We start from the raw sequence: 26,993 nt of genomic DNA, 5'->3' as shown, positions 1-26,993 counted from the left end.
AGAGGTGTTATAATGCTGAGGCAGTGAGGAAAGTAGAGGTGTTATAATGCTGAGGCAGAGAGGAAAGTAGAGGTGTTATAATGCTGAGGCAGGGAGGAAAGTAGAGGTGTTATAATGCTGAGGCAGTGAGGAAAGTAGAGGTGTTATAATGCTGAGGCAGAGAGGAAAGTAGAGGTGACATAATGCTGAGGCAGTGAGGAAAGTAGAGGTGTTATAATGCTGAGGCAGTGAGGAAAGTAGAGGTGACATAATGCTGAGGCAGAGAGGAAAGTAGAGGTGACATAATGCTGAGGCAGAGAGGAAAGTAGAGGTGACATAATGCTGAGGCAGGGAGGAAAGTAGAGGTGACATAATGCTGAGGCAGGGAGGAAAGTAGAGGTGTTATAATGCTGAGGCAGAGAGGAAAGTAGAGGTGTTATAATGCTGAGGCAGTGAGGAAAGTAGAGGTGTTATAATGCTGAGGCAGGGAGGAAAGTAGAGGTGACATAATGCTGAGGCAGGGAGGAAAGTAGAGGTGACATAATGCTGAGGCAGGGAGGAAAGTAGAGGTGTTATAATGCTGAGGCAGAGAGGAAAGTAGAGGTGTTATAATGCTGAGGCAGTGAGGAAAGTAGAGGTGTTATAATGCTGAGGCAGGGAGGAAAGTAGAGGTGACATAATGCTGAGGCAGGGAGGAAAGTAGAGGTGTTATAATGCTGAGGCAGTGAGGAAAGTAGAGGTGTTATAATGCTGAGGCAGTGAGGAAAGTAGAGGTGTTATAATGCTGAGGCAGTGAGGAAAGTAGGTGTTATAATGCTGAGGCAGAGTGGAAGGTAGAGGTGTTATAATGCTGAGGCAGAGAGGAAGGTAGAGGTGACATAATGCTGAGGCAGTGAGGAAAGTAGAGGTGTTATAATGCTGAGGCAGTGAGGAAAGTAGAGGTGTTATAATGCTGAGGCAGAGAGGAAGGTAGAGGTGTTATAATGCTGAGGCAGAGAGGAAGGTAGAGGTGACATAATGCTGAGGCAGAGAGGAAAGTAGAGGTGTTATAATGCTGAGGCAGAGAGGAAAGTAGAGGTGACATAATGCTGAGGCAGTGAGGAAAGTAGAGGTGTTATAATGCTGAGGCAGAGAGGAAGGTAGAGGTGTTATAATGCTGAGGCAGAGAGGAAGGTAGAGGTGACATAATGCTGAGGCAGAGAGGAAAGTAGAGATGACATAATGCTGAGGCAGTGAGGAAAGTAGAGGTGTTATAATGCTGAGGCAGAGAGGAAGGTAGAGGTGTTATAATGCTGAGGCAGAGAGGAAGGTAGAGGTGACATAATGCTGAGGCAGAGAGGAAAGTAGAGGTGTTAAAATGCTGAGGCAGAGAGGAAAGTAGAGGTGACATAATGCTGAGGCAGTGAGGAAAGTAGAGGTGTTATAATGCTGAGGCAGAGAGGAAAGTAGAGGTGACATAATGCTGAGGCAGGGAGGAAAGTAGAGGTGTTATAATGCTGAGGCAGAGAGGAAAGTAGAGGTGACATAATGCTGAGGCAGTGAGGAAAGTAGAGGTGTTATAATGCTGAGGCAGAGAGGAAAGTAGAGGTGACATAATGCTGAGGCAGAGAGGAAAGTAGAGGTGACATAATGCTGAGGCAGAGAGGAAAGTAGAGATGACATAATGCTGAGGCAGTGAGAAAAATAGAGATTACATAATGCTGAGGCAGTGAGGAAAGTAGAGATGACATAATGCTGAGGCAGTGAGGAAAGTAGAGGTGTTATAATGCTGAGGCAGTGAGGAAAGTAGAGGTGTTATAATGCTGAGGCAGTCTGAGAAGATCCCTGTGAGTAGAAGTACAGTATAGAGTTTCCAGAACAGTTTGTACTTTAGTAATGGTGCCCTCTTGGCATTTATTATATATATACATACACACATACATACAAAAGTATGTGGACATCCCTTCAAATTAGTGCATTCGGCTATTTCAGCAACACCAGTTGCTGACATGTGTATAAAATCGAGCACACAGCCATGCAATCTCCATAGACAAACATAGGCAGTAGAATGGTCTTACTGAAGAGCTCAGTGACTTTCAACTTGGCACCGTCATAGGATGCCACCTTTCCAACCATTGAGTTTGTCAAATATTTTCCCTGCTTGATCCACCCCAGTCAACTGTAAAGTGCTGTTGTGAAGTGGAAACGTCTAGGAGCAACAACGGCTCAGCAGCGAAGTGGTAGGCCACACAAGCTCACAGAACGGGACCGCTGAGTGCTGAAGCTCATAGCGCGTAAAATCACCTGTCCTCGGTAGCAACACTAGCTACAGAGTTCCAAACTGTTTGTTCGGGAGCTTCATGAAATGGGTTTCCATGGCCGAGCAGCCGCACACAAGCCTAAGATCACCATGCGCATGGTGTCGGCTGGAGTGTTGTAAAGCTCGCCGCCATTGGACTCTGTCACAGTGAAAAAGCGTTCTCTGGACTCATTAATCACGCTTCACCATCTGGCAGTCTGACAGACGAATCTGGGTTTGGCAGATGCTAGGAGAACGTTACCTGCTCGAATGCATAGTGCCAACTGTAAAGTTTGGTGGAGGAGGAATAATTGTCTGGGGTTGTTTTTCATGGTTCGGGCCCCTTAGTTCCAGTGAAGGGAAATCTTAACGCTACAGCATACAATGACATTCTAGACGACTCTATGCTTCCAACTTTGTGGCAACAGTTTGGGGAAGGCCTCCGTGCACAAAACGAGGTCCATACAGAAATGGTTTGTCAAGATCGGTGTGGAAGAACTTCACTGGCCTGCACAGAGCTCTAAACTCAACCCCATCGAACACCTTTGGGATGAATTGGAACGCCGACTGAGAGCCAGGCCTAATCGCCCAACATCAGTACCCGACCTCACTAATGCTCTTGTGGCTGAATGGAAGCAAGTCCCCGCAGCAATGTACCAACATCTAGTGGAAAGCCTTCCCAGAAGAGTGGAGGCTGTTATAGCAGCAAAGGGGGGAACAACTCCATATTAATGACCATGATTTTGGAATGAGATGTTTGACGAGCAGGTGTCCACATACTTTGTCATGTAGTGTGTGATTGGCCAAGAACAAGTTACACGCTCCACTCCTGTAAAAGCCAGAGCAGCAGGATAAATTAAACAATTTGTCTCTCTCTCTATCTCTCTAGACCTGGAGGGGTGTTGCCGTGGTCACCAACCGGGCCAGCCTCTAATAAAGATGAGGTCTGTATTAGTATTTATTATGGATCCCCATTAGTTCTTGCCAAGGCAGCGGCTGCTCTTCCTGGGGTTTATTATGGATCCCCATTAGTTCCTGCAAAGGCAGCGGCTGCTCTTCCTGGGGTTTATTATGGATCCCCATTAGTTCCTGCCAAGACAGCGGCTACTCTTCCTGGGGTTTATTATGGATCCCCATTAGTTCCTGTCAAGGCAGCAGCTACTCTTCCTGGGGTTTATTATGGATCCCCATTAGTTCCTGCCAAAGCAGCAGCTACTCTTCCTGGGGTCCAGCAAAATTAAGCCAATTTATACAATTTTAAAAACATTATAATACATTCACAGATTTCACAACACACTGTGTGCCCTCAGGCCCCTACTCCACCACTACCACATATCTACAGTACTAAATCCATGTGTATGTACAGTATAGTGCGTATGTTATCGTGTCTGCCTGCCTGCCTGCCTGCCTGCCTGCCTGCGTGTGTGTCTGTGCCAATGTTTGTGTCTCTTCACAGTCCCTGCTGCTCCATTGGTGTTTTTTTATCATGTATTTTAAATCTAGTTTTACTGCTTGCGTCAGTGTCCTGATGTGGAATAGAGTTCCATGTAGTCATGGCTCTATGTAGTACTGTGCTCCTCCCATAGTCTGTTCTGGACTTGGGGACTGTGAAGAGACTTCTTGTGGCATGTCTTGTGGGGTATGCATGGGTGTCTGAGCTGTGTGCCAGTAGTTTAAACAGACCTCTGGTGGCATGTCTTGTGGGGTATGGATGGGTGTCTGAGCTGTGTGCCAGTAGTTTAAACAGACCTCTGGTGGCATGTTTTGTGGGGTATGTATGGGTGTCTGAGCTGTGTGCCAGTAGTTTAGACAGACAGCCCGGTGCATTCAACATGTCAATACCTCTCACAAAATACAAGTAATGAGGAAGTCAATCTCTCCTCCACTTTCAGCCAGGAGAGATTGACATGCATATTATTAATATTAGCTCTCTGTGTACATCCAAGGACCAGCCGTGCTGCCCTGTTCTGAGCCAATTGAAATTTTCCTAAATCCTTTTTTTGTGGCACCTGACCACAAGACTGAACAGTAGTCCAGGGCCTGTAGGACCTGCCTTGTTAATAGTGTTGTTAAGAACCCCCTGTATATAGCCTCCACATTGACTCTGTACCGGTACCCCCTGTATATAACCTCCCCATTGACTCTGTACTGGTACCCCCTGTATATAGCCTCCACATTGACTCTGTACCGGTACCCCCTGTATATAGCCTCCACATTGACTCTGTACCAGTACCTCCTGTATATAGCCTCCACATTGACTCTGTACCGTAACACCCTGTATATAGACTCCACATTGACTTTGTACCGTAACACCCTGTATATAGCCTCCACATTGACTCTATACCGTAGCACCCTGTATATAGACTCCACATTGACTTTGTACCGTAACACCCTGTATATAGACTCCATATTGACAGTTATTTCTGTTTCAGGTTTGGCCAAGGAGAACCCATATGCCAGATTTCAAGATAATTAAAGTATCCTGCTTACTTATTTGGAAACTCCGTTTGATGATTTCTTGACTGGAATTGTTTATATATATTCAGTCTGGAAAATTGTATAGGGTTTTTTCTTTTGCAGTATTTTAATAATACATCAATGTTTTACTGAAAAATATTTTGTAAGATTCCCTCCTATTTTCATTTGGGTGCAAAACAAAAAAAAGAGTTACTGAGAGACGAACACCAGGGTTGCGTTAAGAAGGTACAAATGTCAGAAAACGTTTTTTAAATGACTACCAGCAAACATTTGAAGTGTACACATTCAGGTAGAATGTACAGCACAGCACTACACTTCAACACTCCGCTTCAAAAAAATTATCCTGTTTCTTGCCTACTTGAATGCAACCCCGTCTCTTTAATATGTGTCGTTCTGGTTAACTACTAGCCGTGCTTTGGGGTTGTAGTCTGGGTTTCTGTATAAGCACTTTGACATCTGCTGATGTAAAAAAAAAAAAGTCTTTATAAACATGTGATTTGATGATTTGATGTTGCGTTTTATATTTTTGTTCAGTGTACATTAGTCTATGATTGCCACGCTCAAACATCTTTGAGAGGCTTCGTTAATGAACACGTATCTTTACACACTTCATACATTGATTTATTCATTCAGGTGATAGAAAAAGAAGTCCAATTTGCCATAATTAACGGGAGCGCGCATTAAACCGATTTGCGCGCTCGTGTGTGCACGGTCCCGAGAAAAAAATATAGACACGTGACCTCGTGAGCCAATTAGAGTTTAAAACCCTATGCGCGCTCCTGGTCGGCAAACAGAAGACGGAGAGTTTGGGGGAAAGAGAGCGCAAACATTTATCAATCTGTCTATACATTTGTAAATCTCAGAGCATTAACTAGCTACACAATGTCTGAAGAAAAGCCAAAGGTAAGAAATGTTTTGTGTGCGATTGAATGTTTTCTATATTTCCTTGTATTGTGCTTGTCGAGCGTACTAACGTTAGTTTGCCAGGTTCCGATTTGAGCGGGTAAAAAGACAAAACAAAGGTTGTTCGAGTTGTGGACGTTTTGCGTGTAGAAAATAGGCTAGCTAGCCAGTTACCTGAGATGTATGCCTAGACGTTGTGTACAATTATCTATTTATGTTTTATAAGGTGATGGGTTTTCAGTGAAACAGCGCCATTGTGACTTATTTTCTTTCGCCCATTGGAGTAGAGACCAACGTCGTTTTCTCTTTGCGGCTTTTTGAGCTAACTAGCTAGCATGCTAACGTTAGATTTGAGCTGCTAACCTATTGCTAGCTAAAAAGCTAAACACAAATGTTTGACACCAAACAAAGATATTAACTCACCGTCAGACTGTGAACTCATCAACCTACCAGTACTGTTATGCTCGTCCTACACTGCCGTTTTTGTGAAAATGTTGTGTAATTGTGAGATGCAGGGCTCCCTTACAACTTTGTCCCAATGGGACTCTGCTAAAATGAAGGTACATTTTGAAATAAAACCGTTAGCAATGTGCACCGCTTGGTAGCTAACGTAGCTTTATTAGATGGAGTTGTAGTTGCTTTAACTAGCTAGCTAACATCTTCATGTTACAATGCCTGTTGAGATGCTTTCATTTTAGCCAAAAAGTTTGCTCTGTCTAATGCATAACATTAACTGTTAAACTGTAGCTATAAAGCTGGGCGCCGAGATGCTGTTAAAACAGCTATATCAAGGCCATCAGACTGTTAAACCGGCTTCTCTCGAGGCCATCAGACTGTTAAACCGGCATCTATCTCGAGGCTGTTAAACCGGCGTCTATATCAAGGCCATCAGGCTGTTAAACCGGCTTCTATCTCGAGGCCATCGGGCTGTTAAACCGGCTTCTATCTCGAGGCCATCGGGCTGTTAAACCGGCTTCTATCTCGAGGCCATCGGGCTGTTAAACCGGCTTCTATCTCGAGGCCATCGGGCTGTTAAACCGGCTTCTATCTCGAGGCCATCGGGCTGTTAAACCGGCTTCTATCTCGAGGCCATCGGGCTGTTAAACCGGCTTCTATCTCGAGGCCATCGGGCTGTTAAACCGGCGTCTATCTCGAGGCTGTGGAACCGGCGTCTATCTCGAGGCCGTGGCTTGTATCTCGAGGCCATCGGGCTGTTAAACAGCCATCACTAACTCTGAGAGGCTGCTGCCTACATTGAGACCTGGTCACTTTAAACAATGCCACTTTAATAATGTCTACATATCTTACATTACTCATATCACCTGTATTTTATACCATCTATTGCACCTTGCCTATGCCGTTCGGCCATCGCTCATCCATATATTTATATGTACATATTCTCATTCACCCCTTTAGATGTGTGTGTTAGGTAGTTGTTGGGAATTGTTAGATTACTAGTTAGATATTACTGCACTGTCAGAACTAGAAGCACAAGCATTTCGCTACACTCTCATTAACATCTGCTAACCATGTGTTATGTGACCAATAAAATTACATTTTGATTTGATATAAACCAGGGAAATGTACCCTCTCCACTGTTTTTTCAGGAAGGAGTGAAGACTGAAAACGACCACATCAACCTAAAGGTTGCGGGTCAAGATGGGTCAGTAGTCCAGTTCAAAATTAAACGGCACACTCCGCTCAGCAAGCTGATGAAGGCGTACTGCGAAAGACAGGTGAGGCTGTCCTTAAAGTTTACATTCGTCCGACTACTTTTCTGCGTCACGTAAGACAATGTTAAGCTTTTGAGGCTGATTGTACAACATTACAGGGCAACTCCTGACCACAGTAACTTGCTAGATGAGCCTGACAGGGTTTTTCTTTCTATATTATAATCTCTACCCTCGTCTTTATTTCAGGGTTTGTCAATTAGACAGATACGGTTTCGATTTGACGGACAGCCAATCAACGAGACTGACACACCTGCACAGGTAGGTGACGCTCACTTTCGGTGTAGTCCTCTTCAATGCAAAAGATTCAAAAGAAGTGATGACATGCACAGGTGGAGTTTACAAGTTATTTTGAGACTTACTGACCGTTCTATGTATTTGTGTTGGCAGCTTGAGATGGAAGACGAGGACACCATTGATGTATTTCAACAACAGACCGGAGGAGGGTCCTTCCTCTCGGAGGCTTCTCTTAAAGGTGTATGGACCCCTCTGAGTCTCCTCTCCCTCTGAGGACAGAAACACAGTTGAAGAGCAGCAACTTTTTATTTTTTATTATTATTAAATAATTGTTCCGCTTTTTTTTTGTATTTTGTGATCGATCTGCTCGTAGCCATGGTCTTATCCTTTTCATGATCGCAAGCTGGATTTCATGCCACCAATTCACAAATGTCTTGTTTATATTCGTATTGAGGATGGACTATAAACTGCTTGGAATCATGTTTTGGAGAATGTGTGTTTGTTTCACACACGGGACAATGGGGAGGGTTCAACTCATTCAGGATTTGTCCTAAATGGCACCCTATTCCTCTTATAGTGCACTACACTAAACAAAGTAGTGCACTATATGGTGAATAGGGTGCCATTTGGGACATGTATTAAATCTACCATAGGTTGAGGGACTTAGTGTTGAACAGGTCTCATAATATGCAAAATGATGTGTATTTTTTTAGGTTTTTTGTCTGCTGTTAAGTACATTTTGCAAAATATACAGTCCAAGTGATCAATTGTCATTTTAAACCTGTACAATGTGTTGAAGGAATATTGGTAAATGGGGGTTCCATTTAGATTGAATTGCTGTGTCTCTCTGGAACAAAGGCTGTGTCTCTCTGGAACAAAGGCTGTGTCTCTCTGGAACAAAGGCTGTGTCTCTCTGGAACAAAGGCTATCGGAAGTAAACAGAAATGCCTATGATAGAAAAGGGTCAAGTTTCAGGTCTATTTTTCAACATCGCTTGAAAGGATGCAACTTACCTTTCACAAGTCTGTTTGGTTTCTATCCCGCCTTTCTTTCCACAGATTTAAGGGAAGTAGTTAAGCTCTTGCTTTTAGCCCATCCCACTGAATAACTATTTTATGACAAAATAAAAGGGAATCCACCATGACTTCAACGACCTTTGACCTTTTTTTTGTTTAGCCTGTATCTATAATCAGACTTGATGAATCTTCCCAGCTGCCTTCAGACGGTTGTTGTGGACTTGAATAGGTAGCACGGGTCCACTGATCTTTCTGTTGCTCTTAATGATTTGTACATTGTCTTTTACTACTGTATACAATAAATATAGTTTGGTACTCAGCTACCTTGTTTGTGTGATTCCTTTTGGCTGTTGTATGAGGAGTGCCGAAAGACTGTTGCTGTCTTCCGAGGCCATTTTTAGGGACGATGGGAAATTTTCAAACCGCACATCTGATCTAATAGGAAAAAGTACATGGATGGTAATCAACTGTTTGGTCGTTCACTTAACACAATGCTAGAGCAAGTCCAGCAAATGTGTTCTGAGACGGCTGTGTTTGACGCTACACTACTTCCAGCAAGGGGTGCTGTCGTCACTTAAGAGTTTTTTTTTTTCTTGAGCATTTTCTTGAGGCAGTTTTTATTTAACTAGGCAATCTCTCTCTCAATCACTGCCAGTTGTGATAAAGCCTGGAATCAAACCAGGGTCTGGAGTGACGCCTCTAGAACTGAGATGCAGTGCCTTAGACCGCTGTGATACAGCCTGGAATCAAACCAGGGTCTGTAGTGACGCCTCTAGTACTGAGATGCAGTGCCTTAGACCGCTGTGATACAGCCTGGAATCAAACCAGGGTCTGTAGTGACGCCTCTAGTACTGAGATGCAGTGCCTTAGACTGTTGCGCCACTCGGGAAGTTTTGTGTATGTGTTGAAAGTAGTGGCCGTTTTCCAAAGCAAGCAGCTAATAGGTCAGATATTACTTCTGCGAGCTCAGACTCCCGAGACTATATGAGATAGTTGAACAACTCGACCAACAGCCGATACAGGTCAATAAAATGACTATCTCGTAGCCATGAAATGAAGAGTTATACTCATATCTAAAAAGAATAACACATTTTCAACAAGTGTGTGTGTGCTGTCAAACGGTACAGTGTTGCAATGCACAAATTGAAAGCCTGTCTAGAAATGATGGTAAGTCGTGGCCATAAATTAAAGGAAGCCTAGCTATTGTTAGTCATTTTACTACAAAAATCACCTTTTCAATGACTGTGGGCAGTGAAACTCTACACTGTTTCGATACTTGTAGGAATTCTCTTGATTTTACTTGTTACATCGTCAAATTCAATATGACCCCCTGAGTAGGTAGAAACTCATTCACTTCAATTTTTATTTATTTTTTATTTTTATCTCACCTTTATTTAACCAAGGTGGCCCAGTTGAGAACAAGTTCTCATTTACAACTGCGACCTGGCTAAGATAAAGCAAAGCAGTTCGACAACATACAACAACACAGAGTTACACATGGAATAAAACAAACATACAGTCAATAATACAGTAGAAAAATCTATGTACAGTGTGAGCAAATGTAGAAGAGTAGGGAGGTAAGGCAAGAAATCGGCCACAGAGGCGAAAATAATTACGATTTAGCATTAATACTGGAGTGATAGATGTGCAGATGATGATGTGCAAGTAGAGATACTGGGGTGCAAAAGAGCAAGAGGGTAAGTAATAATATTTTTTTATTTTATTTTATTTCACCTTTATTTAACCAGGTAGGCAAGTTGAGAGCAAGTTCTCATTTACAATTGCGACCTGGCCAAGATAAAGCAAAGCAGTTCGACAACATACAAAAACACAGAGTTACACATGGAGTAAAACAACATACAATCAATGATGCAGTAGAAAAAAATAAGACTATATACAATGTGAGCAAATGAGGTGAGATAAGGGAGGTAAAGGCAAAAAAATGCCATGGTGGCAAAGTAAATAAAGTATGGCAAGAAAAACACTGGAATGGTAGATTTGTAGTTTGAAGAAAGTTAAAAGTTAAAATATAAATAATATGGTGCAAAGGAGCAAAATAAATAAAATAAATAAATACAGTAGGGGAAAAGGTAGTAGTTTGGGCTCAATTAAAGATGGGCTATGTACAGGTGCAGTGATCTGTGAGCTGCTCTGACAGCTGGTGCTTAAAGCTAGTGAGGGAGATAAGTGTTTCCAGTTTTAGAGATTTTTGCAATTCGTTCCAGTCATTGGCAGCAGAGAACTGGAAGGAAAGGCGGCCAAAGTAAGTGTTGGCTTTGGGGATGACCAGTGAAATATACCTGCTGGAGCGCATGCTACAGGTGGGTGCTGCTATGGTGACCAGTGAGCTGAGATAAGGCGGAGCTTTACCTAGCATAGACTTATAGATGACCTGGAGCCAGTGGGTCTGGCGACGAATATGAAGTGAGGGTCAGCCAACGAGAGCATACAGGTCGCAGTGGTGGGTAGTATAAGGCGCTTTGGTAACAAAACGGATGGGACTGTGATAGACTGCATCCAGTTTGCTGAGTAGAGTGTTGGAAGCTATTTTGTAAATGACATCACCGAAGTCAAGGATCGGTAGGATAGTCAGTTTTACGAGGGTATGTTTGGCAGCATGAGTGAAGGAGGCTTTGTTGTGAAATAGGAAGCCGATTCTAGATTTAATTTTGGATTGGAGATGCTTAATGTGAGTCTGGAAGGAGAGTTTTTTTTTTTTAGATATATTTTTTCAAGTATTATATGCTTTTATTTTATTTATTTATTTTTATAATTATTTATTACAAAAAACACAAGGAAGGGGCAACATTAAAGTATTAGAACATGAAGGACAAACAATACAGCATCAAGACACTATCCAACATGTATCAGTCTGTCTACAACAGAGCCATCCTTATGTGTGAGGGTGCGTGTGCATGATGGTGATATAAAATATATGTCCTAGTTTCCTTTTTCATGATCACAATCTAGTGAAACCCGAACCCTCCAAGATCCCCCCACAGTTCCCCAATAACTGCTCCCTCAACCCTCCAAGATCCTCCCACAGTTCCCCCCAGGAAAAAATAAATAAAAATACAATTAATTCCATTCCCCCAAGAACCCCCCAAGAACCCCCAATGCACCAACAACCAAGAGAATAAACTAAAGAGAAAAAGGAAAAGACAGAAGAAAACAGCAAACAACAACGCAAAAAAAATAAAACAAAATAATAAATTTAAAACAATGGACATCAAGGACAACTGAAATCATAACAGCAGTCAATGCCAACTGTATGTGTTTGTGTGCATGTCTGACATTATTACATGTATGTGTGTGTTCTTGTATGTGTTTATTTGAATGCGAGTGTGTGTATATGCATGTGTACAAACACCTGCACGGCATCAGCCTCAGGCAAACCGGCATTAGTTGTAAAAACACTGCCACTTAGTGTCATTCAAATGTACTTTTATTATGTTTTATTTTTACTTTTTTCCCCCTTTATCTTTGACCATCATTCTCTCTCTCACACAGCAACTCCACTCCCACTTGTCTCCAATTCCACATCCCAACCCTCAGCTTCCCTCAGCCCATCCCATCTATCTCTGCTGACCACCCACTTCCTGTTTCAACCCATCCCAACCCTCAGCTTCCCTCAGCCCATCCCATCTATCTCTGCTGGCCACCCACTTCCTGTTTCAACCCATCCCAACCCTCAGCTTCCCTCAGCCCATCCCATCTATCTCTGCTGACCACCCACTTCCTGTTTCAACCCATCCCAACCCTCAGCTTCCCTCAGCCCATCCCATCCATCTCTGCTGACCACCCACTTCCTGTTTCAACCCATCCCAACCCTCAGCTTCCCTCAGCCCATCCCATCCATCTCTGCTGGCCACCCACTTCCTGTTTCAACCCATCCCAACCCTCAGCTTCCCTCAGCCCATCCCATCCATCTCTGCTGACCACCCACTTCCTGTTTCAACCCATCCCAACCCTCAGCTTCCCTCAGCCCATCCCATCCATCTCTGCTGGCCACCCTCTTCCTGTTTCAACCCATCCCAACCCTCAGCTTCCCTCAGCCCATCCCATCCATCTCTGCTGGCCACCCTCTTCCTGTTTCAACCCATCCCAACCCTCAGCTTCCCTCAGCCCATCCCATCCATCTCTGCTGGCCACCCACTTCCTGTTTCAACCCATCCCAACCCTCAGCTTCCCTCAGCCCATCCCATCCATCTCTGCTGGCCACCCACTTCCTGTTTCAACCCATCCCAACCCTCAGCTTCCCTCAGCCCATCCCATCCATCTCTGCTGGCCACCCACTTCCTGTTTCAACCCATCCCAACCCTCAGCTTCCCTCAGCCCATCCCATCCATCTCTGCTGGCCTCCCACTTCCTGTTTCAGCCCATCCCAACCCTCAGCTTCCCTCAGCCCATCCCATCCATCTCTGCTGGCCACCCACTTCCTGTTTCAGCCCATCCCAACCCTCAGCTTCCCTCAGCCCATCCCATCCATCTCTGCTGGCCACCCTCTTCCTGTTTCAACCCATCCCAACCCTCAGCTTCCCTCAGCCCATCCCATCCATCTCTGCTGGCCACCCACTTCCTGTTTCAGCCCATCCCATCCATCTCTGCTGGCCACCCTCTTCGGGTTTCTACGCATCACATATCTTTCAACTATGCTGTGATGTTTAATGTACAATTTCAATGTATCTAATCGAATAGAATCCACAGATTGCGAGTTGAAGATAAATACTTTTATTTAGAGTATTAGTATATTAGTAATTGACTGACCCGGTCTCTCCAGATCTCCTAACAGTACTATTTCTAGGGTCAATTTTAGATCAATGCTGTGCATTTTCAGCCATTCCTGAACCTGAGACCAGAAACAGGCTACCTGAGGGCAATACCAAAATAAATGGTCTATTGATTCTGTATCCTCACAACAAAATCTGCAGAGCTTCGATGATTTTATGCCCCAAATATTCAACATTTTGTTGGTGGCAAGAATTCTATATTGTCACGTCCTGACCAGTAATAGGGGTTATTTGTTATTATATTTTGGTCAGGATGTGGCAGGGGGTGTTTGTTTCATGTGGTTTGGGCTATGTATTTAGGTAGAGGGGTGTTTGATTTATGTGGTTTGGGGTTTGTTAGTCTATGTTAGTATATTTTCTATCTGGTCTTTTGTTTTTCTATGTGTAGTTAATTGGGGTTGGACCTTCAATTGGAGGCAGCTGGTTATTGTTGCCTCTGAGGGTCCTATAATTGGGAGTTTGTTTTCATGGGTTTTTGGTGGAAGATTGTGCTTGTTTAGCTGTGTGCCTGACAAGACTGTCCAGTTCGCTTGTGTCTTGTATACGTTTATTGTGTTTCCCTTCTTCACCAAATAAAAAAGATGAGTATATATTTTCCCGCTGCGTCTTGGTCTTTATCCTACGACAACCGTGACATATATAATAATTTTAGCTGAAAAGCACAAAGTCTTGAATCCTATGTTGTTTTATATCGATTGTACCGATACCATGGAATCGGTACATCAAAAATCTCTTCCCAACTATTTTGCACTCTGTATGGCACAGTTGTCAACATCCTGGTCCTCAAATGAAACTGGTATACTTTCATATTTATGCTATTTTTATTCCTCCGTGTAATCGGCCTGTGTGCAGCTGGTGTAGAGAGTCAGGCGCAGGTAAGAGTAATCAATGTATTTACTCAAGTAATTACAAAATACAACACAATATACCGAGCCCACAATAACAGACCGTATACAAGACAAACAATTACTCACAAACAACCATGGGGAGAACAGAGGGTTAAATAATGAACAGGTAATTGGGGAATTGAAACCAGGTGTGTAAAACAAAGACAAAACAAATGGAAAATGAAAAGTGGATCAGCGATGGCTAGAAGGCCGGTGACGTCGACCGCCGAACCCAACACTCCCACTGCTTTAGACACGCCCACTCCCTCCAACACGCTCACTGCTTTAGACACACCCACTCCCTCCAACACGCCCACTGCTTTAGACACGCCCACTCCCGCCAACACGCCCACTGCTTTAGACACGCCCACTCCTTCCAACACGCCCACTGCTTTAGACACGCCCACTCCTTCCAACACGCTCACTGCTTTAGACACGCCCACTCCCGCCAACACGCCCACTGCTTTAGACACGCCCACCCCTTCCAACACACACAATGCTTTAGACACGCCCACTTCCTGCTTTAGACAGCCCACTCCCTGCTTTAGACAGCCCACTTCCAGCTTTCGACACGCCCATTCCAACATGCCCACTGCTTTAGACACGCCCACTCCTTCCAACACGCCCACTGCTTTAGACACGCCCACTGCTTTAGACACGCCCCACTACGCTGAGACCAGTTCAGGAAGCAGCTATCTCCACTTGTCATATTTGTTGGGGAATGGAACCCTTACAAAAAAAGAGAGCAGTTTTGAAACTGCAGTAAAAGTGCAGTAACTGCAGTTGACCGTGGTATTTTGGACGTAGTAATAGCATTATAACTACAGTGTACTGCAATTAAACTGCAGTTATACTGCAACATTACTGCAGTAAAATTGTATTTTTATTTTGGATACAGTATTTGCCGCATACTGCAGTTATACTGCACTCAATATCTGCAGTTATACTGCACTCTGACTGCAATCTTTTTTAATAAGGGAAATTCCAACCGGGAACATTGTACATTCTGAGAATTATCTGGCTCCTGTGGAAGAACCAAAAACAGTCAACTCTGTGGAAGAACCAAAAACAGTCAACTCTGTGGAAGAACCAAAAACAGTCAACCCTGTGGAAGAACCAAAAACAGTCAACTCTGTGGAAGAACCAAAAACAGTCAACCCTGTGGAAGAACCAAAAACAGTCAACCCTGTGGTAGAACTGTGGTACCTGCTGGACACAGCCACAGAACTAGAGGAGACTACTCCTCCGGCCACCAGGTGACGCTGTTTGCGGATGAACTCATCTTCTTTTTGCAGCGTCTGCATGGTTCCTCTGTTTTTATATGTCAGAGGTAAAGTTTACAGTTTTGAATCCTTTTGTGATGAAGTGTTTAGGATCAGGAAATGTAATAAATATCATGCATATGTTTCATTAGGGTTTTTATTTTTCTTCAAGGTTACAGAAAAGCGTTTGTTTACGTTCCCAGTATGTTTCGAAGGATCTGCTTTTAAAAGGTAGGAAAGCTGTCTACTTGCTATCTGGATTGCTAGCTAAGTTAGATGATGCTATATAACTAGTTTACAGTGTGATTCATCTGACTGTCAACTAGCTCTAACTAGCTAACTAACTAACGTTACTTATGAGGAGCTCATCTCTCCAATGTCAAAACTACTGATCTTATGGGCTCCCGAGTGGCGAAGCGGTCCGTAGGCACTGTATCTCAGTGCAGTCCCTGGTTCGAATCCAGGCTGCATCACATCCGGCCGTGATTGGGTGTCCCATATCGCCGCTGGGTTTGGATGGGGTAGTCCGTCTATGGGTCTCTGGGTCTATGGGTTTCTGGGTCTCTGGGTCTATGGGTCTCTGGGTCTATGGGTCTCTGGGTCTCTGCCTGGTTCAATGTTTCACCTTTTATCGTTGTGGTTCTGCTTACGAATTCATGAATTTATCTATAACATTATGAATTGCTGAATAAAAGAGGCTCACAATGTATCTGCGTTTTACTCACTGTCAACATGATCTGACCCTCTTCAAATCAAATTAGGGCTGGACGATATGGTCAAAATATCATGTGTTTTTTGTTAGACGGTATTTTATGTTTTTGAATAATAAAAGTAAAAAATGTTCTTTAGGCTGGCAACACATACTGACTGTTTATCTAAGTGATTTCAATGGGTCTTTCTCCATTCTGATTGTTATATACTGTTCAATTAAACTATTTTCTGAATTTAAATCAATTTCTGCATTTCCTGCACTCATGTGAGATCATTTCCACACTGCAAACAATCTACGCCTTATTTTTAAACAAATGTTGGAATTGCAATTTGACTTGTGATTTAGAGCAAAACACTTGGGTGAAACTGTTGGAATCGTAGAAAATAATTATTTTAATGATATAATTAGAATTTAATAGTGGGCACTTTGAATACAATTTGACATGACGAGTTATTTTGACAGGGTAGGAACCACAGTGTTGACAAGTGTTTCCTAGGGGACCCTATAATCTTTGCCTACGTTGCATGTTTTCACTTAGCTACTTCATGTAGTTAACATATTCTTGCTTAGTGTGTTCCTCTTTGATTTAGGTTTACAACATCACTGGTATTATCAGGAGGTTTACAACATCACTGGTATTATCAGGCTGTACAGTCCCTTTGGAAAGTATTCAGACCCCTTCACTTTTCCCACATTTTATTAGGTTACGGCCATATTCTAAAATTGATTAAATCGTTTTCCTCAATCTACACACACTAACCTACAAAAACAGGTTATTAGACATTTTTGCAAATTTATATATATAAAAAAAAAATCACATTAACACAAGTATTCAGACCCTTTACTCAGTACTTTGTTGAAGCACCTTTGGCAGCGATTACAGCCTCCAGTCTTCTTGGGTATGACGCTACAAGCTTGGTACACCTGTATTTGGGGAGTTTCTCCCATTCTTCTCTGCAGATCCTCTCAAGCTCTGTCAGGTTGGATAGGGAGCATTGCTGCACAGATATTTTCAGGTCTCTCCAGAGATGTTCGATCGGGTTCAAGTCCGGGCTCTGGCTGGGCCACTCAAGGACATTCAGAGACTTGTCCCGAAGCCACTCCTGTGTTGTCTTGGCTGTGTGCTTAGGGTCGTTGTCCTGTTGGAAGGTGAACCTTCACCCCAGTCTGAGATCCTGAGCGCCCTAGAGCAGGTTTTCATCAAGGATCTCTCTGTACTTTGCTCTGTTAATCTTTTCCTTGATCCTGACTAGTCTCCCAGTCCCTGCCACTGAAAAACATCCCCACAGCATGATGCTGCCACCACCATGCTTCACCGTAGGGATGGTGCCAGGTTTCCTCCAGACATGACACTTGTCTTTCAGGTCAAAGAGTTCCATCTTGGTTTCATCAGACCAGAGAATCTTCTTTCTCATGGTCTGAGAGTCTTTAGGGGCCTTTTGGCAAACTCAAAGCGGGCTGTCGTGCCTTTCACTGAGGAGTGGCTTCCATCTGGCCAATCTACCATAAATGCCTGATTGGTGGAGTACTGCAGAGATGGTTGTACTTCTGGAAGGTTCTCCCATCTCCGCAGAGGAACTCTAGAGCTCTGTCAGAATGACCATTGGGTTCTTGGTCACCTCCCTGACCAAGGCCCTTGTCCCCTGATTGCTCAGTTTGGCCGGGCGGCCAGCTCTAGGAAGAGTCTTGGTGGTTCCAAACTTCTTTCATTTCAGAATGATGGAGGCCACTGTGTTCTGGGGGACCTTCAATGCTGCTGAAATGTTGTGGTATCCTTCCCCAGATCTGTGCCTTGACACAATCCTGTCTCGGTGCTCTACGGACAATTCCTTTGACCTCATGGCTTGGTTTTTGCTCTGACATGCACTGTCAACTGTGGGACCTTATACAGTGGGGGAAAAAAGTATTTGATCCCATGCTGATTTTGTACGTTTGCCCACTGACAAAGAAATGATCAGTCTATAATTTTAATGGTAGGTTTATTTAAACAGTGAGAGACAGAATAACAACAAAAATATCCAGAAAAACGCATGTCAAAAATGTTATAAATTTATTTGATTAGAGTGTAGGGGAGGCAGGTAGCCTAGTGGTTAGAGTGTAGGGGCGGCAGGTAGCCTAGTGGTTAGAGTGTAGAGGAGGCAGGTAGCCTAGTGGTTAGAGTGTAGGGGGGGCAGGTAGCCTAGTGGTTAGAGTGTAGGAGCGGCAGGTAGCCTAGTGGTTAGAGTGTAGAGGAGGCAGGTAGCCTAGTGGTTAGAGTGTAGGGGCGGCAGGTAGCCTAGTGGTTAGAGTGTAGGGGGGGCAGGTAGCCTAGTGGTTAGAGTGTAGGGGGGGCAGGTAGCCTAGTGGTTCGAGTGTAGGGGGGGGCAGGTAGCCTAGTGGTTAGAGTGTAGGGGCGGCAGGTAGCCTTGTGGTTAGAGGGGGCAGGTAGCCTAGTGGTTAGAGTGTAGGGGGGGCAGGTAGCCTAGTGGTTAGAGTGTAGGGGCGGCAGGTAGCCTTGTGGTTAGAGGGGGCAGGTAGTCTAGTGGTTAGAGCGTTGGACTAGTAACCGAAAGGTTGCAAGATCGAGTCCCCGAGCTGACAAGGTAAAAATCTGTTGTTCTGCCCCTGAACAAGGCTGTTAACCCACTGTTCCTAGGCTGTCATTGTAAATAAGAAATTGTTCTTAACTGACTTGCCAAGTTAAATAAAGGTTAAATAAATAAAAATGTATTAGCTAGCTAGCGATTAGCGTTAGTGGCTAACAAGATTTAGGCCCAACTTGCTAAGAAAAGGCAAACCAGCTGTAAGAAACAAACTAATACTGTAATTATATAACAGAAGTGGATTTATATTAAGAAGCAAAGACCATGCAGACTGATTATACAAGTCTCTCCATGTGTTGACCATGCAGACTGATTATACAAGTCTCTCCATGTGTTGACCATGCAGACTGATTATACAAGTCTCTCCATGTGTTGACCATGCAGACTGATTATACAAGTCTCTCCATGTGTTGACCATGCAGACTGATTATACAAGTCTCTCCATGTGTTGACCATGCAGACTGATTATACAAGTCTCTCCATGTGTTGACCATGCAGACTGATTATACAAGTCTCTCCATGTGTTGACCATGCAGACTGATTATACAAGTCTCTCCATGTGTTGTATTGACCATGCAGACTGATTATACAAGTCTCTCCATGTGTTGACCATGCAGACTGATTATACAAGTCTCTCCATGTGTTGACCATGCAGACTGATTATACAAGTCTCTCCATGTGTTGACCATGCAGACTGATTATACAAGTCTCTCCATGTGTTGACCATGCAGACTGATTATACAAGTCTCTCCATGTGTTGTATTGACCATGCAGACTGATTATACAAGTCTCTCCATGTGTTGTGTTGACCATGCAGACTGATTATACAAGTCTCTCCATGTGTTGTATTGACCATGCAGACTGATTATACAAGTCTCTCCATGTGTTGTATTGACCATGCAGACTGATTATACAAGTCTCTCCATGTGTTGTATTGACCATGCAGACTGATTATACAAGTCTCTCCATGTGTTGTATTGACCATGCAGACTGATTATACAAGTCTCTTCATGTGTTGTATTGACCATGCAGACTGATTATACAAGTCTCTCCATGTGCTGTATTGACCATGCAGACTGATTATACAAGTCTCTCCATGTGTTGTATTGACCATGCAGACTGATTATACAAGTCTCTCCATGTGCTGTATTGACCATGCAGACTGATTATACAAGTCTCGTCATGTGCTGTATTGACCATGCAGACTGATTATACAAGTCTCTCCATGTGCTGTATTGACCATGCAGACTGATTATACAAGTCTCTCCATGTGTTGTATTGACCATGCAGACTGATTATACAAGTCTCTCCATGTGTTGTATTGACCATGCAGACTGATTATACAAGTCTCTCCATGTGTTGTATTGACCATGCAGACTGATTATACAAGTCTCTCCATGTGTTGTATTGACCATGCAGACTGATTATACAAGTCTCTCCATGTGCTGTATTGACCATGCAGACTGATTATACAAGTCTCTTCATGTGCTGTATTGACCATGCAGACTGATTATACAAGTCTCTCCATGTGCTGTATTGACAATGCAGACTGATTATACAAGTCTCTCCATGTGTTGTATTGACCATGCAGACTGATTATACAAGTCTCTCCATGTGCTGTATTGACCATGCAGACTGATTATACAAGTCTCTCCATGTGCTGTATTGACCATGCAGACTGATTATACAAGTCTCTCCATGTGTTGTATTGACCATGCAGACTGATTATACAAGTCTCTCCATGTGCTGTATTGACCATGCAGACTGATTATACAAGTCTCTCCATGTGTTGTATTGACCATGCAGACTGATTATACAAGTCTCGTCATGTGCTGTATTGACCATGCAGACTGATTAAACAAGTCTCTCCATGTGCTGTATTGACCATGCAGACTGATTATACAAGTCTCGTCATGTGCTGTATTGACCATGCAGACTGATTATACAAGTCTCTTCATGTGCTGTATTGACCATGCAGACTGATTATACAAGTCTCGTCATGTGCTGTATTGACCATGCAGACTGATTATACAAGTCTCGTCATGTGCTGTATTGACCATACAGACTGATTATACAAGTCTCTTCATGTGCTGTATTGACCATGCAGACTGATTATACAAGTCTCTCCATGTGTTGTATTGACCATGCAGACTGATTATACAAGTCTCTTCATGTGCTGTATTGACCATGCAAGGGGCTAGGTGTGGAGAGAGGCATGGGGAGGGAGAGAGAGAGAGATGACTCAAGTAGAGGAGTAAACAAAACAACAAAAATTAACATTACACACGGGGTATCACATATAACCAAACATTCAAATACTGTTATAGATGGTGAAATGAAAACGCTAACTGGTCTGTGCATTAATACCGGTATATCGTAAAATACGGTTTTCCGCCCAGCCCTAAATGAAATCAAATGTTATTTGTCACATGCTTGGTAAACAACAGGTGTAGACTACCAGGTAAATGCTTGGTAAACAACAGGTGTAGACTAACAGGTAAATGCTTGGTAAACAACAGGTGTAGACTAACAGGTAAATGCTTGGTGTATACACAGGGTCCCAGTACTGAGTAATGATAACTAGGTTATATACACAGGGTACCAGTACTGAGTAATGATAACTAGGCTATATACACAGGGTACCAGGTTATATACACAGGGTACCAGTACTGAGTAATGATAACTAGGCTATATACACAGGGTACCAGGCTATATACACAGGGTACCAGTACTGAGTAATGATAACTAGGCTATATACACAGGGTACCAGTACTGAGTAATGATAACCAGGCTATATACACAGGGAACCAGTACTGAGTAATGATAACCAGGCTATATACACAGGGTACCAGGCTATATACACAGGGTACCAGGCTATATACACAGGGTACCAGGCTATATACACAGGGTACCAGGCTATATACACAGCGTACCAGGCTATATACACAGGGTACCAGGCTATATACACGGGGTACCAGGCTATATACACGGGGTACCAGGCTATATACACGGGGTACCAGGCTATATACACAGGGTACCAGGCTATATACACAGGGTACCAGGCTATATACACAGGGTACCAGTACTGAGTAATGATTACCAGGCTATATACACAGGGTACCAGGCTATATACACAGGGTACCAGGCTATATACACAGGGTACCAGTACTGAGTAATGATTACCAGGCTATATACACAGGGTACCAGTACTGAGTAATGATTACCAGGCTATATACACAGGGTACCAGTACTGAGTAATGATTACCAGGCTATATACACAGGGTACCAGTACTGAGTAATGATTACCAGGCTATATACACAGGGTACCAGTACTGAGTAATGATTACCAGGCTATATACACAGGGTACCAGGCTATATACACAGGGTACCAGGCTATATACACAGGGTACCAGGCTATATACACGGGGTACCAGTACTGAGTAATGATTACCAGGCTATATACACAGGGTACCAGGCTATATACACAGGGTACCAGTACCGAGTCAATGTGCAGGGGTACGAGGTAATTGAGGTAGATATGTACAAACAACTAGGAATAAAGTGACTAGGTAACAGGATATGTGACGAGTCAAAACAGTTGGTGCTAAAATGGTAAATGCAGACAGTGCAGGAAGCTATTTGGTTAACTATTTAGCAGACTAATGGCTTGTGGGTAGAAGCTGTTCAGGGTCCTGTTGGTCCCAGACTTGCCTTCTTCCTGACTGTGTTGGTGTGTTTGGACCGTGACACATCCTAAGTGGTGGTTTGACTTGTAATTCCTCTCCAGCTTCCTGAGTCTCTGGGGCGGGTTGAGTGTCCAGGACCAGGATGGAGTCGACGCTGTTGGATGGCTGGAAGGAGGAGAGGGCGGAGCTGAGGGCGGAGCTATCTCGCATGCAGAATGAGCTGGCTGAGAGTCACGCTGAGAGAGAGGAGCTGGAGTCACGTGCCCAGGCCCTCACAGACAGGGTGAGTCCCCACCCCACCAGGCCCTCACAGACAGGGTGAGTCCCCACCTCCCCCAGGCCCTCACAGACAGGGTGAGTCCCCACCTCCCCCAGGCCCTCACAGACAGGGTGAGTCCCCACCTCCCCCAGGCCCTCACAGACAGGGTGAGTCCCCCCCTCCCCCAGGCCCCCACCGACAGGGTGAGTCCCCACCTCCCCCAGGCCCTCACAGACAGGGTAAGTCCCCACCCCCCCAGGCCCTCACAGACAGGGTGAGTCCCCACCCCCCCAGGCCCTCACAGACAGGGTGAGTCCCCACCTCCCCCAGGCCCTCGCAGACAGGGTGAGTCTCCACCTCCCCCAGGCCCTCGCAGACAGGGTGAGTCCCCACCTCCCCCAGGCCCTCGCAGACAGGGTGAGTCCCCACCTCCCCCAGACCCTCGCAGACAGGGTGAGTCCCCACCTCCCCCAGACCCTCGCAGACAGGGTGAGTCCCCACCTCCCCCAGGTCCTCACAGACAGGGTGAGTCCCCACCCCCCCAGGCCCTCACAGACAAGGTGAGTCCCCCCCTCCCCCAGGCCCTCACAGACAGGGTGAGTCCCCACCCCCCCAGGCCCTCACAGACAGGGTGAGTCCCCCCCTCCCCCAGGCCCTCACAGACAGGGTGAGTCCCCACCCCCTCAGGCCCTCGCAGACAGGGTGAGTCCCCACCCCACCAGGCCCTCACAGACAGGGTGAGTCCCCACCTCCCCCAGGCCCTCACAGACAGGGTGAGTCCCCACCTCCCCCAGGCCCTCACAGACAGGGTGAGTCCCCACCTCCCCAGGCCCTCACAGACAGGGTGAGTCCCCACCTCCCCCAGGCCCTCACAGACAGGGTGAGTCCCCACCTCCCCCAGGCCCTCACAGACAGGGTGAGTCCCCACCTCCCCCAGGCCCTCACAGACAGGGTGAGTCCCCACCCCCCCAGGCCCTCACAGACAGGGTGAGTCCCCACCCCCCCCAGGCCCTCACAGACAGGGTGAGTCCCCACCTCCCCCAGGCCCTCACAGACAGGGTGAGTCTCCACCTCCCCCAGGCCCTCGCAGACAGGGTGAGTCCCCACCTCCCCCAGGCCCTCACAGAGGGTCGCTACCAAGGAGATCACAAAGCACCAACACATTCACAAGTTTCATCACCTTAGCCAAATACATTTAAACTCAATTTTTCACAATTCCTGACATTTAATCCTAGTAGAAATTCCCTGTCTTAGGTCAGTTAGGATCACCACTTTATTTTAAGAATGTGAAATGTAGAGAGAATGATTTATTTCAGCTTTTATTTCTTTCATCACATTCCCAGTGGGTCAGAAGTTTACATACACTCAATTAGTATTTGGTAGCATTGCCTTTAAATTGTTTAACTTGGGTCAAATGTTTTTGGTATCCTTCCACAAGCTTCCCACAATAAGTTGGATGAATTTTGTCCCATTCCTCCTGCCAGAGCTGGTGTAACGGAGTCAGGGTTGTAGGTCTCCTTGCTCGCACACACTTTTTCAGTTCTGCCCACAAATTTTCTATGGGATTGAGGTCAGGGCTTTGTGATGGCCACTCCAATACCTTGACTTTGTTGTCCTTAAGCCATTTTGCCACAACTTTGGAAGTATGCTTGGGGTCATTGTCCATTTGCAAGACCCATTTGCCACCAAGCTTGGCACATCCAGCCACTGGGATTTTTGGCCATTCTTCAAGGCAAAACTGCTCCAGCTCCTTCAAGTTGGATCGGTTCCGCTGGTGTACAACAATCTTTAAGTCATATCACAGATTCTAAATTGGATTGAGGTCTGGACTTTGACTAGACCATTCCAAGACATTTAAAGATTTCCCCTTAAACCACTCAAGTGTTGCTTTAGCAGTATGCTTAGGGTCATTGTCCTGCTGGAAGGTGAACCTCCGTCCCAGTCTCAAATCTCTGGAAGACTGAAACAGGTTTCCCTCAAGAATTTTCCTGTATTTAGCGCCATCCATCATTTATTCAATTCTGACCAGTTTCCCAGTCCCTGCCGATAGGAAAAACATCCCCACAGCATGATGCTGCCACCACCATGCTTCACTGTGGGGATGGTGTTCTCGGGGTGATGAGAGGTGTTGGGTTTGCGCCAGACATAGTGTTTTCCTTGATGGCCAAAAAGCTACATTTTAGTCTCATCTGACCAGAGTACCTTCTTCCATATGTTTGGGGAGTCTCCCAAATGCCTTTTGGCAAACACCTAACATGTTTGCTAATTCTTTTCTTTAAGCAATGGCTTTTTTCTGGCCACTCATCCGTAAAGCCCAGCTCTGTGGAGTGTACGGCTTAAAGTGGTCCTATGGACACATACTCCAATCTCCGCTGTGGAGCTTTGCAGTTCCTTCAGGGTTATCTTTGGTCTCTTTGTTGCCTCTCTGATTAATGCCCTCCTTGCCTGGTCCGTGAGCTTTGGTGGGTGACCCTCTCTTGGCAGGTTTGTTGTGGTGCCATATTCTTTCCATTTTTTAATAATGGATTTAATGGTGCTCCATGGGATGTTCAAAGTTTCTGATATTTTTTTACAACCCAACCCTGATCTGTACTTCTCCACAACTTTGTCCCTGACCTGTTTGGAGAGCTCCTTGGTCTTCATGGTGCCGCTTGCTTGGTGGTGCCCCTTGCTTAGTGGTGTTGCAGACTCTGGGGCCTTTCAAAACAGGTGTATATATACTGAGATCAAGTTACAGATCATGTGACACTTAGATTGCACACAGGTGGACTTTATTTAACTAATTATGTGACTTCTGAATGTAATTGGTTGCACCAGATCTTATTTAGGGGCTTCATAGCAAAGGGGGTGAATACATCATATGCACGCACCACTTTTCAAATGTTTATTGAATTTAAAAATATATATTTTAATAATTCATTTTGTTAATTTCACTTCACCAATTTGGACTATTTTGTGTTTGTCCATCACATGAAATCCAAATAAAAATCCATTTAAATTACAGGTTGTAATGTAACAAAATAGGAAAAACGCCAAGGGGGATGAATGCTATTGCAAGGCGCTGTACTGGCAACTTCAGGAGAGTAATGGCAGAATCTGAGAACCAGCGAGTGGAGTTGGTCAGGGTTTTCTCTTCTGGTTATCTAGATCTCTGGCATCCTCTTGAGGCATTTGTCCTATTTCATCAAACCGTAAGCTTAACGCACCAGACAAGCTCAATGCATATAGTTGATTTTATTAAAACGCATATGGAAAAATACATGTTTAAATATTTTGAACAGACAACTTTCGGTCGACCAAGATTTGTTTTAGTCAGGGACAGCCCTACTTTCTTTCAATCCATTTACCAATACACAACAGCCTCATATACACTACTATTTCAAAAGTTTAGGGTCACTTAGAAATGTCCTTGTTTTCCATGAAAACATACATGAAATGAGTTGCTTAATGAATAGGAAATATAGTTAAAACGTTGACAAAGTTATAAATAATGATTTTTAATTGAAATAATAGTGTCCTTCAAACTTTGATTTCGTCAAAGAATCTTCCATTTGCAGCAAATTACAGCCTTGCAGACCTTTTGGCATTCTAGTTGTCAATTTGTTGAGGTAATCTGAAGAGATTTCACCCCATGCTTCCTGAAGCACCTCCCACAAGTTGGATTGGCTTGATGGGCACTTCTTACGTGCCATACGGTCAAGCTGCTCCCACAACAGCTCAATAGGGTTGAGATCCGGTGACTGTGCTGGCCACTCCATTATAGACAGAATACCAGCTGACTGCTTCTTCCCTAAATAGTCCTTGCATAGTTTGGAGCTGTGCTTTGGGTCATTGTCCTGTTGTAGGAGGAAATTGGCTCCAGTTAAGCGCCGTCCACAGGGTAGGGCATGACGTTGCAAAATGGAGTGATAGCCTTCCTTCTTCAAGATCCCTTTGACCCTGTACAAATCTTCCACTTTACCAGCACCAAAGCAGCCCCAGACCATCACATTGCCTCCACCATGCTGACAGATGGCGCCAAGCACTCCTCCAGCATCTTTTCATTTTTTCTGCATCTCACGAATGTTCTTCTTTGTGATCCGAACACCTCAAACTTAGATTCGTCTGTCCATAACACTTTTTTCCAATCTTCCTCTGTCCAGTCTCTGTGTTCTTTTGCCCGTCTTAATCTTTTCTTTTTATTGGCCAGTCTGA

General features: G+C 44.5%; 2 protein-coding genes across 2 annotated transcripts in view; both read left to right on the top strand.

Annotated features, from left to right (window-relative positions):
- Positions 1-5,502: 5,502 nt before the first annotated feature.
- LOC115161452 (small ubiquitin-related modifier 3) lies at positions 5,503-8,940 on the top strand. The gene is made up of 4 exons (XM_029712441.1): positions 5,503-5,638; positions 7,246-7,374; positions 7,558-7,629; positions 7,759-8,940. Exons 1-4 carry the CDS (start codon positions 5,618-5,620, stop codon positions 7,876-7,878), a joined length of 342 nt encoding a protein of 113 aa, XP_029568301.1. The 5' UTR covers positions 5,503-5,617; the 3' UTR covers positions 7,879-8,940.
- A 6,670-nt stretch (positions 8,941-15,610) lies between these two features.
- si:dkey-230p4.1 (trichohyalin) overlaps positions 15,611-26,993 on the top strand; it is a 53,377-nt gene continuing 41,994 nt past the window's right edge. The window contains exons 1-2 of the mRNA XM_029710738.1: positions 15,611-15,791; positions 22,642-22,823. Of these exons, the coding sequence (XP_029566598.1) occupies positions 22,683-22,823 (141 nt within the window). The 5' untranslated portion in view covers positions 15,611-15,791; positions 22,642-22,682. The remainder of the gene's footprint in view (positions 15,792-22,641; positions 22,824-26,993) is intronic.

This window comes from Salmo trutta, chromosome 24, assembly GCF_901001165.1.
Source record: "Salmo trutta chromosome 24, fSalTru1.1, whole genome shotgun sequence".
NCBI classification, from domain to species: domain Eukaryota; kingdom Metazoa; phylum Chordata; class Actinopteri; order Salmoniformes; family Salmonidae; genus Salmo; species Salmo trutta.
Note: the sequence above shows the minus strand (reverse complement) of the source record. Positions and strands in the feature narration are given on the sequence as shown.